This window comes from Spermophilus citellus, assembly GCF_964194105.1.
Source record: "Spermophilus citellus genome assembly, chromosome: 15".
In the NCBI taxonomy this organism is placed as follows: Eukaryota; Metazoa; Chordata; class Mammalia; order Rodentia; family Sciuridae; genus Spermophilus; species Spermophilus citellus.
In genome coordinates this window covers 33,894,472-33,912,507 of record NC_138195.1, presented here as the reverse complement: position 1 = coordinate 33,912,507, position 18,036 = coordinate 33,894,472, and the positions used below count along the sequence as shown (strand labels likewise).

The following is an 18,036-nucleotide window of genomic DNA, read 5'->3' as shown; positions in this document are numbered from 1 at the left end:
ATTAGAAGTGAAGTCAGGAATGGAATCTAGGCACAAACAGAGAAAACAGTCATTTTTCCTCAGTTTATCTTTCAAGCAGTTTTTGGATCTACTGAATTGAATGCTTACCAATTATATGGATGTGGTGGAATAACTAAAGACCAAGGATTAAGGTGGATGAGAAATTTACCATTGTCCAGTCTAGAATATTTTCTAATCAGGATTCAGGAGAACCCCAACAAATAAAATCACCAGATATCTTAGAAAGACAGATGGCTCAGGTGAATGGTAGGAGGAGGATTTAATTGCTTTTTAAAAAACAAATTCCAATACCACAGACAGACAGACACACACATACATGTGCAGAAATGAAGATGCAAATCCTATCACGAGACCCAAGTCAAAAACTGAGAACTCTAGACTAGTAGAAGAAAAGCGATATTGACAAGACTCAATATATATTTCTGCTAAGTGGAAACAAGAAGTTAGGAAGCTTTTCAACCCACCAAGAATATATGAAAAACACATAAAAAGAGGACATACCATAAATCACCATGATGGGCATAAGTAAACCTCAGGTCGAGGACTAGTCCCCAAAACAGTGCACAGGTAAGCCCCATTTATCTGTAGCAGAACAAATGGATCAAAAAATTCCAATAGTAAAAGTTAAAGTATAAGGGGCAAATCTAGTATCATTAGTGTTATTATTTATATATGATTTATTTATATATGATATTTCATAGACGGAAGCATACGAAAACAATTGTGGGTCATCTTCTTATGAGACAAAAGAAACTGGTTATTTTATGTTTTTTTCCTTTAGACATAACAAACATAAATATCTATGCACCAAACAATGGGGCATCTATGTATATCAAACAAACCCTTCTCAACTACAAGAACCAAATAGAACACAATACAATAATACTGGGTGACTTTAAATATACCTCTCTCATCACTGGATAGATCTTCCAAACCAAAACTAAACAATTAAACTACAGAGCTCAATAATACAATCAATAATTCGGACTTATATATGAGACCTATATAGAATATTCTATCCAACAACGAGTGAATACACTTTCTTCTCAGTAGCAGATAGATCATTCTCCAAAATAGACCTTATGTTATGCCACAGAGCACGTCTTCGCAAACTTAAAAAAAAATAGAGATACTACCTTGCATTCTATCTGACCATAATGGAATGAAATTAGAAATCAATGATAAAATAAAAACTAGAAGCTACTCCAACACCTGGAGACCAGACAATATGCTACTCAATGATGCGTGGATAACAGAAGACATCATGGAGGAGATAAAAAAAAATTCTTGGAGATAAATGAGCACTCCGAAACAACGTATCAAAATTCTATGGGACACTATGAAGGCAGTCCTAAGAGGAAAGTTGACTGCATTAAGCACATTCATTAAAAGAAAAAATGGTCAACAAATAAACAACCTGACATTACATCTCAAAGCCCTAGAAAAAGAACAAACCAACACTAAAAGTAGCAGAAGATAGGAAATAATTAAAATCAGGGCAGAAATTAATGAAATTGAAACAGTACATTTCAAAAAATTGACAAAACAAAAAGGTGGTACTTTGAAAATAAAATAAAATTGATAGACCCTTAGCCACCCTAACAAAGAGAAGGAGAGAGAAAACTCAAATTACTAAAATTTGTGATGAAAAAGAAAATATCACAACAGACACTATTGAAAAATAATAGAAGACAATTAGAAACTATTTTGAAAATTTCTACTCCAGTAAAATAGAGAACCTCAAAGACATCAACAAATTTCTAGAGGCATATGATCAACCCAAACTGATTCAAGGGGACATGCACAATTTAAACAGATCAATTTCAAGTAAGGAAGAAGACACCATCAAAAGCCTACCAATCAAGAAAATCCTGGGACCAGACAGATTCACAACTGAGTTCTACAAGACTTACAAAGAAGAATTAATACCAGTACTCCTCAAATTATTCCAAGAAATAGAAAAGGAGGGAACACTTCCAAATTAATTCTATGAGGCTAGTACCATCCTGATACCAAAACCAGGTAGAGACACATCAAGGAAAGAAAATTTTAGATAAGTATCCCTCATGAACATTGATGTAAAAATTATCAATAAAATTCTGGCAAATCACATACAAAAGCATAAAAATATAGTGCACCAGATTGAGTAGGTTCATTCCAGGGATGCAAGGTTGGTTCAACATATGAAAATCAATAAATATAATTCATCACATCAATAGACTTAAAGAATCATATGATTATATCAATTGATGCAGAGAAAGCATTTGACAAAATACACCACCCCTTCATGTTCAAAATGCTAGAAAAACTAGGAATAATAGGAACATACTTCAACATTGTAAAAGCTATCTATGTTAAACCCAAGGTCAACATCATTCTAAATGGAGAAAAATTGGAAGCATTCCCTCTAAAAAACAGAACAAGGCAGGGATTCCCTCCTTCAGCATTTCTATTCAACTAATACTTGAAACTCTAGCCACAGCAATTAGACAGATGAAAGAAATTAAAAGGATATGAATAGAAAAAGAAGAACTCAAACTATCATTTGCTGATGACATGATTCTATACTAACAGGATAAAAAAAAAACTCCATCAGAAAACTTCTAGAATTAATAAATAAATTCAGCAAAGTAGCACAATATAAAATCAATATCCATAAATCAAATGCTTTTCTATACATCAGTAATGAATCCTCTGAAAGAGAAATTAGGAAAACTACCCCATTCACAATAGCCTCAAAAAAAAAAAAAAACCAAAACAAAATACTTGGGAATCAACAAAAGAGGTGAAAGACCTCTACAATGAAAACTACAGAACACTAAAGAAAGAAATTGAAGAAGTCCTTAGAATATGAAAAGATCTCTTGCACTCTTGGATAGGCAAAATTAATATTGTCAAATGGTCATTCTACCCAAAGTGCTATACAGATTCAATGTGATTCCAATTAAAATCCCAGCATCATTCCTAATGGAATAGAAAAAGCAATCATGAAATTCATTTGGAAAAATAAGAGACCCAGAATAGCCAAAGCAATCCTTAGTAAGAAGAGTGAAGCAGGAGGCATCACAATACTACACCTTAAAACTACAAAGCTATAGTAACAAATCAGCATGGTATTGGCACCAAAATAGACATGTAGACCAATGGTATAGAATAGAAGACACAGAGACAAGCCCACATAAATAGAGTTATCCCATGGATAGGAAATCCCATAGATACGATATAGATAAGATATCTCATATATAAGATATCTCCTGTATCTCTAGACCAAGGAGCTAAAAACATACATTGGAGAAAAGATAGCCTCTCTTCAACAAATGGTGCTGGGAGAACTGGAAATCCATATGCAGCAAAATGAAAATAAACCCCTAATTCTCACCATGCACAAAACTCAAAGTGGATCAATGATCTAAGAATTAGACCAGAGACCCTGAGCCTAATAGTGGAAAAACTAGGCCCAAATGTTCATCATGTCAGATCAGCCCCTGACTTCTATAACAACACTCCTAAAGCACAAGAAATAAAATCAAGAATTAATAAATTGAATGGATTCAAACTAAAAAGCTTCTTCTCAACAAAAGAAACAATCAATGAGGTGAAGAGAGAGTCTACATTTGGGGGGCTAATTTTTGCCACAAGCACATAAGAGCACTAATCTCCGTGATATATGAAGAAATCAAAAAACTTAACACCAAAAATACAAACAACCCAATCAATAAATGGCCTAAGACACTGAACAGATACTTCTCAGAACAAGATATACGATCAATCAATAAATAGATAAAAAATGCCCAACATGTCTAGTAATTAGAGAAATGCAAATCAAAACTACTCTAAGATTTAATCTCAAGCCACTCAGAATGGTAATTATCAAGAATACAAACAACAATAAGTGTTGGCAAGGATGTAGGGGAAAAGCCACACTCATAAATTGCTGGTGGGACTGCAAATTGGTGCAACCAATCTGGAAAGCAGTATGGAGATTCCTTAGAAAATTTGGAATGGAACCACCATCTGACCCAGCTATTCCACTCCTCGATCTATACCCAAAGGACTTAAAAATCAGTGTACTATCATTATGCAGCCACATCGGTGTTCATAGCAGCTCAATTCACAATAGCTAAACTGTGGAGCCAACCTAGATGCCCTTCAGTGGATTAATGGATTAAAAATGTGGCATATATACATGATGGAATTTTACTCATCGATAAAAGAGAATAAAATCATGGCATTTGCAGATAAATAGACGGAGTTGGAGAAGATAATGCTAAGTGAAGTTAGCCAATTCCAAAAAACCAAATGCCGAATATTTTCTCTGATATAAGGAGGCTGCCTCATAGTGGGGTAGGGAGGGGGAGCATGGGAGGAATAGATGAATTCTAGATAGGGCAGAGGGGTGGGAGGGAAAGGGAGGGAGCAGGGGATTAGCAATGATGGTGGAATGTGATAGACATCATTATCCAAAGTACATGTATGAAGACACGAATGGTGTCAGCATACTTTATATACAACCACAGATATGAAAAATTATGTTGTTTAAGTGTAATAAGAATTGTAATGCATTCCGCTGTCATTTATTTTTTTAAAAAAATCAAAATTAAAAATTAAAAATTAAAAAAAAATTAAAGAGAAAACAGCTCATAATGAGATTACAATAAATAACACCTGGTCATAATAGTTAAAAAAACAGAAATAAATAATGCAATTGGTTACCGCAAGGCAAATGGAAACTACAACCCCATGCAAAACATGGATAAATCTCACAAATATAACATTGAACAAATGTAGCCAAGCATGCAAAAGATTTTATGTAATTCATATGTAAAAGACTCAAAAATAGGCAAAAAAAATCTGAATAATAATTATTCTCAAAGTGGAGTAGTAACTTGAAGGAATTAGAGATATCCATGGTGCTGGTGGTGTTCTCTGTCTAGATCTAGGTATTGGTTACTCATTTCCTAAGAATTCATCTACCTACATGCTTATTATCTATGCACTTCCCCTTATATATTTTCTATTTCCATTAAAAATAACAAAGCAAAGCTTCTCATCCATGTTCCATAGGACTCAATCACCTAAAAACTCTTATTAGGCAGTTCTTCCATATGAGTGGAGTCTTTGCTTGGTGTGGTGGTGCACACCTTAATCCCAGGGGCTTTAGTTGCTAAGCCAGGAGGATCCTGAGTTCAAAGCCAGCCTCAGCAACTCAGTGAGACCCTGTCTCTAAATAAAATATAAAAAAAAAGGTTGGGGATCTGGTTCAACAGTTAAGCACCCCTGGGTTCAATCCGCGGTACCAAAAAAAAAAAAAAAAGAAAAAGAAAAAACAGAGTGTGGTATTCATTAAGTTTGAGAAATGCCGAGGACACATTTTAGATTTCCATTCTATAGATTGTTTTAATCAATGAATGTGACCCTACTGACCCTCCCCTGAGACTTCTTTTCTACTCATGCTGCCCCACTTCCAGTTTCTCTAAGATCTCTTTCAGTACCCCAAATTGTGGTCACAACAGAAGCTGCATAAAAGAATATGGCTAGTACATACAGTTTACACCCTGACTGGAACAAAAACCATCTGGATGGAGCACATGCTCACTATGTTCAACTGATCTTTAGCACAACCTTTGCCTGGAGACAGTCACATTCAAAATACAGCACCACCTGCCTAAGAATGCACATTTCCATTCAGTGCTCTTGAGCCCCTATGATGTCGCAGGAATACACACATTTCAGATCATTTGCAAATTGGATACAGTGAAGGAATACAGAAAAGCAGAATTTCAAGTAAAGCTTTTCACAACTGTGATTTAGGAATGCTCAAATAATCCTAGCATTCTCATTGGATTCCAGCTTAAAAATCAATTTCTTCCAAATACTTGAAAGTTATCATGAATCGACTGTTACAATCACCTAATTTTTCTAGTCACCTATGTTAAAATGAAATCACTGCTTCTTTACGGCTAGCATTGCAGTTGTTCCCAGTGGGGCAGACAGCTGTACACGTGCTTCAAGCTCTTGCCTCTTTTCTTTGAGACTTTTTCCACTTTTTTGTTACCATGAGTAAGGGTGTGAAATTTAAGGGCTATCTTTATGAATACAGAAAAATAACTCACACTATTCTGTTATCTTTAAGACATTTTTCACAACTTTAGCTAATTTACTTGGCTTAACCAAATAGCTAGTTTATTTTTGACTATTCATTTTTGCCAAGTTTTACTGGAAAACACCTACATTTAGTTTAATGCTTTTTATAGGAGTGTTGAGGGGCACAGGAGGGGTGTGCCTTCAAAATGTCAAATAAACAATTTGTCTGAAGTCCATCGTTTCTCATCTAGGCATCTGAGTGTTAAGTCTTTTTATTTTCTTTTCTATAATCCATTAGACATACCACACACCATCTTCTGCTCTAATTTAATGAAGACAAAAAAAAATCAGACTGGGTATTCCAAACCAATGTTTTAAGCCAAGGAATTCATAAAAGTAATCATCATAATTATATTGATTTCCATCATTAGAATTCAATTCTACATTGCAAAAAAATCTAGAATAAGCTACTGTTGTGATTTCCAGTTCAGTGGAAAACTATCTGGATTAGGAAACATGGCTTTTATCTCAAAGCATACTTACTTAGAAGACCATATTGCAAACAGCAGTCTACATGAGGCTTAATGAATAAAGAATAAGCACAATATCTGAGATTGCAAAGGCCAATGGTAAAAACAGAGATGCAGATAAATAAAATTAAGAAAAAATGTTACAAATGTTAATTTGCAAACCACAGGCATGGTTATACAATCCTGAAGCAAATGTGAAAAGTGTATACCAAAATGACTACTAGACTGGTGTCAGGTTCAAGAAATGGTGAACAATCTCTAAAATAACATTTTGAATGTGTTTGCACCATAGCAAGAAAAAGAATTCCAACTGAACAATGGAGTATAAGCACGACAAGTTTACTAAAGAGCAAAAATAGTTTTAATCAGAAAGAATTTCTACTACTGTCAAAAAAATAACAGTAAATTTCATGATCGTTTAATTCATGTTCATATGACCAGAAACAATTGCACTTACCTCATTTAAGTCCTGCTGAGTTTCAAAAGCATCCTTTGGCCAATTGGTAGCCCTCTGGTCTATTCTGTAAGATACAAAGGAAAATTATGTCCATTTAAAAGAAACCTTTCAACAATGCACAGTTGAAGCTGGTAGCTACAGATCTGACAATGCCTCTGTTAAAATCCCTTAGTGAGGTCCCCTGACTAGAGAATAAAATCTGGACTCCTTAAACTGAACTGGGACACATTATCGTGTTTGGTGGGGCCTTTCTAACACCATCTCCTACCAGTCTCATCCTTGTCCACACACCCCAGGCACCCTAGCTTTCTGTTTCTTGAACACATAGTACTTGTCTGCTGTTCAAACTTCTGTACTTGCCGTCTCTGGGCCCAGGCTGCTCTCCTGCAAGGTCTGAACACAATTGACTCTCCTCATCACCTAAGCATTAGCTCAGCTCACATATCACCTCCCAAAGAACACCTCCTGACCTCCCCCTAATCACAAGCAGCCCTCCTCCTCATGCCCTAGTACTGTCCCGTACATTTTATTCTTGGTGTGTCTTATTATCTGAAATTATGTGTTTATTGGCACTTCTGCACTAAAATGTACAAGAAAGCATTAATTATGTTCATTTTCTACACTGCTAAATCCTCAATACATGGTAGAAATTTAATAATTTTTGAGTGAATGAATATTATCTGATACAGTTGCTACAGAAAGATACTATTTATTCACTAAAGTCAGATTTTTAGAAATCTTATCTTCTAATCTACACAATAAATGTTACAGTGTTAGCTTACATGGTAAAGCTGGATTTTGTCACTACATAATTTCCAGTACAAGAAAAAGGACTTAAAGGACACCATATCACTTTGAGTCAATTTTCTTTAGTTTAAAAAAAGAAAAGAAAAAAAAAAAGCCTTACTGCTGATAGTGCTGACAGATGCTTAGGTCCAAATCATGATTTGGCAAATTCTAAGTCCCAACAGCATCTGTTACACAGCATTCAAGTTTTTTTCTGCAGCAGTATTCAAGACATTATATAATAAACATTAAATTATAGTTATTATCCTCATAAAAAAAGGCCAGCTATCTTAATGAATAAGAGATTTAGTCAGTAAGTTATTTATAAAAAAAGATTTATTTGGGGATGTAATTAATTCTTGCTATTATTCTGCCCCAATTTGAATCTTAAAGAATATTTCTTCTCTGAATGGTCAATAGGATTAATGATTTCTAAGTGTCACTTAGAAATGTGCATTTAGAAATGCCATAAGCTCAACCTCAAATGTTCTTAAGAATGAGAATTCTTTCAGGCCACTGGTGTTGTTAACTGTATACTTTATTTATTTACTTATTTTTTTGGACAGGGAGATGGGGTCTTGCTCTGTTGCCCAGGCAGGTCTGCACCCTTCTTCCTTAGACTCCCAAGTAGCTGTAAGCCCCACCATGGCATGCACCCACCATACCTGATTCAAGCAATTTGCTTCAAGTGAGAAAAATAAGGAGATGGTTAAAAAAAATAGCCTGATGCCTTCCACACCTATACAATCAGCAGACCAATGACTAGCCAGTGGTTCTCAAACAATGTTTATAAGAGTTATGGTAGCACCCGAAAAATGGAAGAGCCGTTTCTGAATAGGGGGAATATTTCCCAGTTTACACCTTTCAAACATAAATTTTTATGGGGCTTTGAACTCAGCTCCCTGTTGATGAGTGACAGGAGATGGCAAAAGAAATGGCAAACACGAATGGAGGCGGGAAGAAATCTACTGTGCAAAAAAATACAGTGTATGTTATGGAGCTGCAGAGAACAGCCTTTGTATAGTACCACATAATCTCCCATAAAACTACTAACCATTACATAAACCTCCAAAACAAGTTTGATAACCATGGTCTGAAACATCGAAGTACTTTAATTTACTAATCATCTGAATGTCTATTGGTACATGCCTGGTACTAGGGACAGAGATAAACCTTTCTCTTTGTTGGAGAAATAATATAACAACAATGAAAAGAAGCAGAGTCTATGCCTTAAGGAATCTTAAAATCTAATGGAATCTTAAAGGATAAAAATAATGAGCACATAGCCTTGAGGATATTCTAGTGGATACAAGCATGGGACATGATGTTAGAACACTAGAGAGGAATTTGAGAGGTAGAGACTAGTAACAGACATTTTTCAAAGATAAAGCAACCAAGAGGCTTTGGGAATGAATTCAAAATATGAAATGAAGAGATGGGAGGATCAAAATGATTCCAAAGTTGTGAGCCTATGTGGCAAGAAAAATGAGAGGTGATGTTTTTTAATAATGTAATATTAGAAAAATATATAATTTGGAGAGAGGAAGAGAGGTAATAAATTCAGATTTAGATATTCAGAGTTGAGATAAGGCTGAAATAGAGAAGTAAAAACAGCTGGTCAGGGTTCACATGAGACATGAGCATGGGGGCACCCGCCAGTGTGTTCAGCACAAGTGATGATGACAATGGTCATTGTGACCACAGGTGAGGTCACATGGTCAGGTCCTATACCAATTTTTTCCTCAGTGTGTAGAAGAGCCTAGCTCTGTGCCCGGCATATGGTGCATTGTCAGTACAGATACCATTTTAGATGAATAGATAAACAGAAAAAAAAATAAACCCAAGAATAAGTTCTAATCTATTGCTTACTGGGTCTGTACTCCTGGTCTATATACCTCTCCAAGTCTCAGTTTCCTCACCTGTAAAATGAAGAAAATGATAGCTACCTCATGGGCTTTCATAATGTTAAGGATAATTGGTGAATAATACATTTAATATAGCGAACAGCAATAGAAAGTAACACATGAATTCCATAACCATAAGAATTCCATATTAGAATGATCATAATTATAATTAATGGTATATTTCATTAATAATATTAAAGTCTGGTTAATAAGCTGAAGGAGAGAAGAAATCAAGGCTATTTAGAAAACAAGAGAGATAAGCTCTGAAGAAAATACAGAAGCATCTCTAAGGAGGCGAGAAGTTAACTGGAATCAGTGTTCTAAATACCAGAGAAGGAAGTTATAAGAAAGGGGAGTGCTATAGTTTAGATATAAGGTGTCCCCCAAAATTTCATGTGTGAGATAATTCAAGAAAGTTCAGAGATGAAATGCTTGAACTATGAGAGCCTAAACCTAATCAGTGGATCATCCACTGATATGAATTAACTGGGCGGTAACTATAGGCAGGTAGGGTGATTGGAGGAGGTGAGTCAAAGGGGGTGTGCCCTTGGGGTTTATATCTTATCTCTCTTGAGGAACACTCTCTCTGCTTCCTTGTTTCCATGTCCTTAACTACTTTCTTCCACCTATGATGTTCTGTCTCACCTCAGGCCCAGAACAATGGAGTTGGCCAATTATACTGAGACCTCCGTAACCATGAGTCCCAAATAAACCGTCCCTCCTGTACCTTGTTCTTGTCAGGTCTTTTGGTTGCAGCAGAGAAAATGCTGTCTAAGACAGGGAGCATGAAGAAGATCCTAACCCTTCACCAGCCCTTACTATGCCAAGCCGGGTAGGCCAGACAGTCTATGTACTTTATTTCATTTAATGTCCATGGTAACCATATGATTTGTATTAGTACATCTATTTGACTTAACAGGTAAAAGGACATTTAAAGAACTTCATTCAAAAAATATGTGTTAAGCCCTGACTATGTCAGGTACTATTCTAGTGTTGGAAATAAAAACATAGACAAAGCAGTCTATCCTTGTGGAATGTTTATTCCAATAAGAGAAGAGAGAATATAAAGACATAAACCAGAATAATCTATAATGCACCAAATGCTAGGTTTTATAGGGGAAGAGAAAGCAGGGAACACAGGACTTGCAGAAGGACTATCCAAACTCATGCTTCCATAAAGTGTAAGTCATCCAGAGACAATGAGAACAAAAACAGTGGATTAAAAAAGATAAAGGTCATGGCAGAAGAGGGAAAAAGAAACCTTCCCACCTGGTAAAGTACAGCAGTGAGAAGAGGAGAAATAGTACAGTAGCTGTCTCAAATCCTCTTTTAATATTTTTAAAGATATTGCTCAAACCATGCACAATCCTGCCAGGAAGAGAGCCTACTCACAAACTATCACGCTGAAACACCCCACCCCCAAATTCTCTTGCCTCCTTCCACCCACAACAATAAAAGCGAAGTGATTAGCACATCTATATCCAATTTCATTTCTGGAGGGGGCAAAGATGAGTAAGTGAGTCAGTAACCTGCCACTCTATTATAATCTTGCCTTCTAGCCCAGGCTTCAGTAATGGGAAATTTAGTCTGCTTCTCAGAGCCCAACCGCAGTCCTTGGTAGTAATGAGCACATGACGGCTCTGATCACCACCATCATTACCTTCAAGCCTGCCATCATACACACCAAAGTTGCCACCATCAGCATCATCTACAATGCCATCACCATTACCCATAATGCCATCTCCATCACCAATACCAACACCATTGTCATCATCACCACTAGTACTGCAAACACCAGCACCATCAGCACCATGAGCACCATCAGCACCACCACCACCACCGCAACCATACACACTACCATTACCACTACCACTGTCATTCAAAACAAAAACTTTTTCAACAGAGAAATACAAAACTTAATTTTATTCTGATATTAACGAATTCTCCCTGGATTCTGTGACTACAAACTTGGGGACAACCTCTTGAAGTGCAACTTTTCTAAAAATTTTTCATGTTTCTATTTTGCCAGAACCCTCTAGTATGTGCTGAGTCAGCCTATGCGGTCATCCTGCAGTGGACCTCTCTTTTGACAAATAATGGAATTCAAAACAGCCAAGCCAACTAAGCATTATAGTATTTTCCTTGGCTGAGGACAACATCAAACCACACAATACAATCATTTGTGAAAAGGCCACATTTTAGCTTAGGATTTTATATTTATATTTATTTTATATTTATATCAACATTTTATAATTAAGTTAATAGAGAAACACGTTCCCTTTCTCAGTGAAAAGCTTGCCATCTAGTTCATGGAAGACACTTGAGAATTATCTGAAACATTACTCTCCCTCAAGTCCGACAGCCAGTTCATTACTTTCGTAACCCAAATAACTTTTGCATCTGTCCCATCTCTCTTCTGGACTACCTAGTGACAAAGTTCCTCATTCTCTGATTTCCCATCTTTCCATCTGCCCTCTCCAAACTGTTTCCCACTTGAGATCTTGTCACTACCCTTAGTAAACTACATTTAAAATAAAGAGCACATTTCTGAAAGTACCTGATGACATCCTGAAGGATTTGGCTCCTGCCCACCTCTTCAACCACACCCTGTGCCTCCCTCCCTCTCTGGGCTCTGGCTACAATGACATTGTTTCAGTTCCTTGATGCACCATGCTTCTTCAAAGCTTATGTCTCCAGATGGACTGTCCCTGTGCCCATAAAGCTCTTCCCAGGCAACTGTCTCTTCTAATAAAATAATTTATCCTTTAAATACCAGGTAGCTCCTAAGTGGGTCTCATTTTTATATATTCTTACTGTATTATGATTTTCTACTTCAGCCACGTAGAAATAGAAAATTATTTCTTGGTTTCTAATCACATAATTAATTGACTCTTTCTAATGACAGTAAGCTCAATGAGGCAAGAACCATATAAGTCTTATTTAGCACTTTCTTTTTAGTGCCTATTCTGGCCTAGGACATACGGTGGGCCCTCAACTGTTTGTTACTGAAGTACTCATCACGGGGTTATGTGCAGCTACCAATCCCAGCACAGCCTTCAGTGTGCACAATGACTGCAACGCAAATCAGCAAAATCATCCTCCTTCCTACCCCGGCAGAATGCTCCCCTAAGCAAATACATTTCTTCCCCCAAGAACACCTACTAACATTTTAAAAGTGACTTTCTAATCCATAATTTTGAAAATTTGGGCAGAAAGAGTAACAGGAGAGCAACAAGAGCAGCATCACAGCACAATTTTCAGAATGCTTCGTGTGGAAACACAGCCTTAGGACGGAAAAGTGCCAACCTCAGATCACTTCTTCAGATTTAAGATAATCCACTGCATTAAGTTAAGCCTCTGTATTAGAAAGCAACACTGGGGATACACTAATGTATGCCCGGATGACTGCTGGCTGGCTGTACGACTGCTGCTTCCTGAAACTCTTTTGAAAACAAAAGGTATATCCCAAGAGGACAACCGTCTGTGCAAAACATTCTTTATATAAAAACAATTGCTCTATATGCAGACACAGAGAAGATGCCAATAAATTCCAGTAATATTATTATTTTTTTTTAAGAGAGAGTGAGAGAGGGGAGGGAGGGAGGGAGGGAGAGAGAGAGAGAGAGAGAGAGAGAGAGAGAGAGAGAGAGAGAATTTTTAATATTTATTTTTTAGTTCTCGGCGGACACAACATCTTTGTTGGTATGTGGTGCTGAGGATCGAACCCGGGCCGCATGCATGCCAGGTGAGCGCGCTACCGCTTGAGCCACATCCCCAGCCCTCCAGTAATATTATTAGCAACAATAACAACCCTCAATACCAGTTAATATAAAGTGCCATTCTCTGGGAGTCTAAACTATACTGAAGGCATTTTCTTTTCAGATAAGAATCAATTTTCTGTGCTAAATGATTGAGGTCAAATATTGGACAGCTAACTTCAGATTCTAAAACTGAGGCACAGAGTCTGAAATTATTCCCAGAGACCACCACTAACAGAAAACAAACTAGAATAAATATTCATGAACTGACTGTCCAACTCATATCCACTTGTCCAGGTCTGTAAATTCCTGTAGAAAGGACAAAGGTCACAGGTAGAAACAGACCAATTCCCAGTTGCACACACTCCTAGTAAATGGGGCCCAAGCCTTAACCCACCCATACCTCCCACCTTACATTCTCTAGAGATTAGAATCAACCAGTACTATTAAAACAGAAATTCCTGGGCCCAAATCCAGACTCACTGAATCAGAATTTCCAGAGGAGCAGAATGGCAAGGTGTAGTTAAGAAGCACCCCATGGGATTCTAATTGGGAATTTTTATCCTAAAATTCTTTATCCTAAAGTTCAAGTGCAACACCCTGGGAGGAGAACAGTGGCTAAAGGGCATAGGTGAGGGACTTGTTGGAGTGCAGGAATGATTAGGTATTTCTGGCCTGGCCTCAAAGGGGATACACAACCAGAAAGGGAAAGACTGTGACCCTGGGACTAAGAAAAACCCCAAACACGAGCTTTCCTGGAATAGGTACCTCTCCTCACTTTGGTGGGCCAACGTAGCCAGAAATAGGCAGGATCAATGCCAATGCCTGAAAAATAGGGAAGCAGTGAATCAGGATCAGAACTGGAAGAAGGAAGATAGCAGACTAGTCATAGGGGTGGATGAAAACATCCTGTGAACCAGAAAGGAAGACCGGGATGGGATATTGAGGACATTGGGACCCAGCCAGATTGTATTTAGGACCGAGTGAGGGCAGAGGCCCCAGTAATGCATTATTAGTAGCAACAATATAGCAGCACCTGGTTTGTTGAGCAGACCACAAAGCACTGCGCTTACATTGCCTCATTCACTGCATTAATTAATAAGTAATTATCAGATACCTGCTCCCTGTGCCAGGCAGCGTGCAGCCCAGGAGACCGAGGGGTTGTAGCTGTGAACAGTTCTGATCATTTGCTTCAACCCACCTTAAGTATCAGCCAAGTCTCCTGTTTCTGCCTCATGTATTTTTTTTTTTTTTTTTTTGCAAGGCACAGCTTGCTCCTCAACCCTGTGTGTTACAGCCGACTATCTGAAGGCCACTGTCTGTGGAATGAGGAATGCACAGCTCCAAATTTCAGAGTGTAAATGAGAGGCTCCTCAGAGGGGCACCAGAGTGGTGACCTACTAAGCTACACACCTGTGTGGGCTCTTCTACCTTCCCTATTATTTAGGTCCTCCTCCCTCCCAAGATCTGCTTTCAGGAGAAAACTGGAGTAAGACAGTGAGCAACATGACAAAGCAGACCCAATCCCTGTGTTTCTGGAGCTGACAGCCAGGGAAAGACAAAATAAACCAATTGCACAAATAATTTCAGGGGCAGCTGTAATGAAGGGTACAGAGGATCACAGATGAATACTGGCTACATAGGTATGAATATTTATTGTACTGACACTGTGATATTACAGCTGTGCTCAGACTTTGAACACTATAACTTTTAAAGTATGAGTCAGACTAGCTCCAAAAATGAAAGAACTTTAAAAAGAAAAGCACCCAGGATTTGAGTAGGTATTGATATAACCTAAATGTTACCTGTTCCCTATTAAAACTTTTCTTTCTCTCCCAAAAGGAGAGAGTCCTGAGCCTATATTCGTCACTCACCATCTTTATTGCCAGCATCATCTCCCATAAGGATGACTTATTAGTTTATAAAATGTCTCTCAAGTACCAGAGAGTACCCAGTGTGGCTTTTTAAAAAAGTAAATCTGAGCACGTCATTACCCTTTTTATAACCTCCAATGACTTCCCTCTGGACTTAGATAAATTCAGAACCCACACAGGACTATGAGGTCATCTGCAGTCTGGCCACTGTCAGCCTTTCTGATGTCATCCAATCCCTTATTTCCGCAGTTCACTACTCTCTCCAGCCTTCCTTGTCCTGGCTGATGTGGACTTGGCACAAGGTGAATAGTACCTAGTCCAGGGTCACCCTGAGAGTCAAGTCAGAGCAGCCTGTGTCTTCCTATAGCTTTGTTGCACTCAAGGTTCATGAGGTTCATCAGACTTTTTTTTTTTTTCAGTTTGTTTTAAATTAGTTCCCAATTCTTTTCTTTCATAGGTTATAGGTTCTTCCCATGCCCCTAAGTCACCCAACACTGATTTTATGTGCCCAGCACTTTTTGTCTCCAACCCACTTTTTCTGACACCAATTTCCTTTCCTTCCTTTTAGGAATAAGACCTTCATTATTCCATGTGCAACAGTGAACGCAGGCCTAAGCTGTGTGCATTAGTTACTTCTTCCTGGAAGTTGAAATTTGATCAGGAATGGAAAGCTATTAGCACTGGATCATCTAATGGGGAAACCCCAGGAGGATAAGTCCCTGTCACTGAGATTCTAGAAATCCATCTACCAGGCCTGAACCCTTTCTCTTCCCATGGCTGGGCTGGCTACCCTTAGTTCAATTTTGTAATTTAAACCCATAATCTTCCATTAGATAACCTTTCCTTGCTTGACTTTCTACTGTTTACAAAGAACACCAATCCTCTTTCCTCTTATAAATGTGATTCTTACCAAGAAATAATCACTGGACATGCAATAACAGCCTAGGTCTCCTTTGCTGCACACAAGCCAAAAAAGTAAAGTTGCCAGAAACTTCATAATGTACAGGACCATCTTCTTCTTTTCTTAAATATTATTTTAGTTGTAGTTGGACACAATATCTTTATTATTTATGTGGTGCTGAGGATCGAACCCAGTGCCTCACATGTACAAAGCGGGTGCTCTACCACTGAGCCCCCAGGACCATCTTCTTGATGCCTGTTTGCCCAATTGCCCCTTTCCACAGCCACCTAGGACCACATGGCTATGCATAGCACCTATATAAGCTTCTTCAAAATTATCTTAATGTCCAAGTTAAGCAAAGGAGTCCAAATCATTGGGGGTCTCAACAGACAATTCAGGAAAACCAATTGGCTTCAAGTATACAAAGTTTTTGATTCAACTAGCAAGAAGATAAGGCCTAACTAAAAGATGAACGGAAGAGCAGGACGTGAAGGTTATCTGAATTCTGTGAAGGAGAGGCACAGAAGCATGGCAAATGCAGGCAGTGCACATAATGACAAACTAGAGTTTACAAAGGGCCTATAATTCATAAAAAAAAAGCATGGTCAAGAGAGACATGGGACTCTGGAGGGCCACCTAGAATTTTAAGAACTTTGTCTACCTACAAATCAATAAGTAGAAACTTTTCTGAGAACATTCAAAAGAATTATAGAAAAATAACCTTATATCCTATTTGAAATGAAAAAGCAAACAACTCTTGTTTCAACTCATGTGCAGTTCAGTTGAACATTCTCTAACTACGTAGATTAATGTGGCCTGATGGGAAAAGAGAAAAGTGCAGGAAAAGCTAGAAGTGAGCTGGGCTCTGAGACCAATCTCAGAATTTGGGTAAATGGACAGGAGAAAGGAGACCATCAGAGACAAGAGGCTTGTGTAGGCAGTGCCTAGGTCAGTTCTGTGAAGCCAGATGGAGACCTGCGTAAAGGAACTGGACTGGTCTCTGAGGATCAGCAACATCAATGTGTTAAGCATAAGCTGCAGGCCAGACTCTAAAGGAAGCTGGACTTGTAGTATCTCCTTTAATCCTTACAACAGAAGCTCTGGGAAACAGGTCCTGTTACTTCCATGTACATCTGAAGAAGTCAAAGCCTGGAGAGGTTAGCAAATTTGTCCAAGAAAGCAAGCAGCAAAGCTGGAGTTGGCATCCAGTTCTGCCTACTGCAGAAGCCCTTCCTTTTTACATTACAGCATCTTGGATATACTTCTAGGCCCTTCCCAGAGGCTCTATTATGTGTGTTTGAATTTATTCAATAGACTGGGTGTGACCAAAATTGTTTTCTTATGTTGGTGTTAAGTTCAAGGCATTGTCTAAGAAGCATCTGATATCTGGCTCCTATTTCTACTGCTTCTCAAGCTTTCTCCTTTTGGACCCCACCCTACTTGAAAGGGCCTTGGAATTTCCTTTGTTCCTGGCATCTGCTGGTGATGGGGTGTTTGGTAAAAACTCTTATTGGACCCCTGAGAGGCTTAGAGCTGCTGAAGGCTTAGAAAGAACCTTTCTCTGCTTTCATCCAGAGTCAAGCATTCAGGGAAAGAGGGGGTATAAGTTCCAGTTCTAAATATCATCCAAGTCCAGGGAAATCATCTTTAATATATACCTTCTGATACCAACTAACCCAAATCATAAAAGCCACAAGTACCCTAGAAAATTCCTTTTAAGA

At 38.0% G+C, this 18,036-nt stretch overlaps 1 protein-coding gene across 3 annotated transcripts in view; it reads right to left on the bottom strand.

The window, feature by feature from the left end:
* Positions 1-18,036, bottom strand: part of FAM13C (family with sequence similarity 13 member C) — a 118,650-nt gene that overhangs the window by 48,324 nt on the left and 52,290 nt on the right. For all 3 annotated transcript variants that reach the window (XM_081267905.1, XM_081267903.1, XM_081267904.1), the window contains one exon: positions 7,093-7,156. In XM_081267905.1, the coding sequence (XP_081124031.1) occupies positions 7,093-7,156 (64 nt within the window). The remainder of the gene's footprint in view (positions 1-7,092; positions 7,157-18,036) is intronic.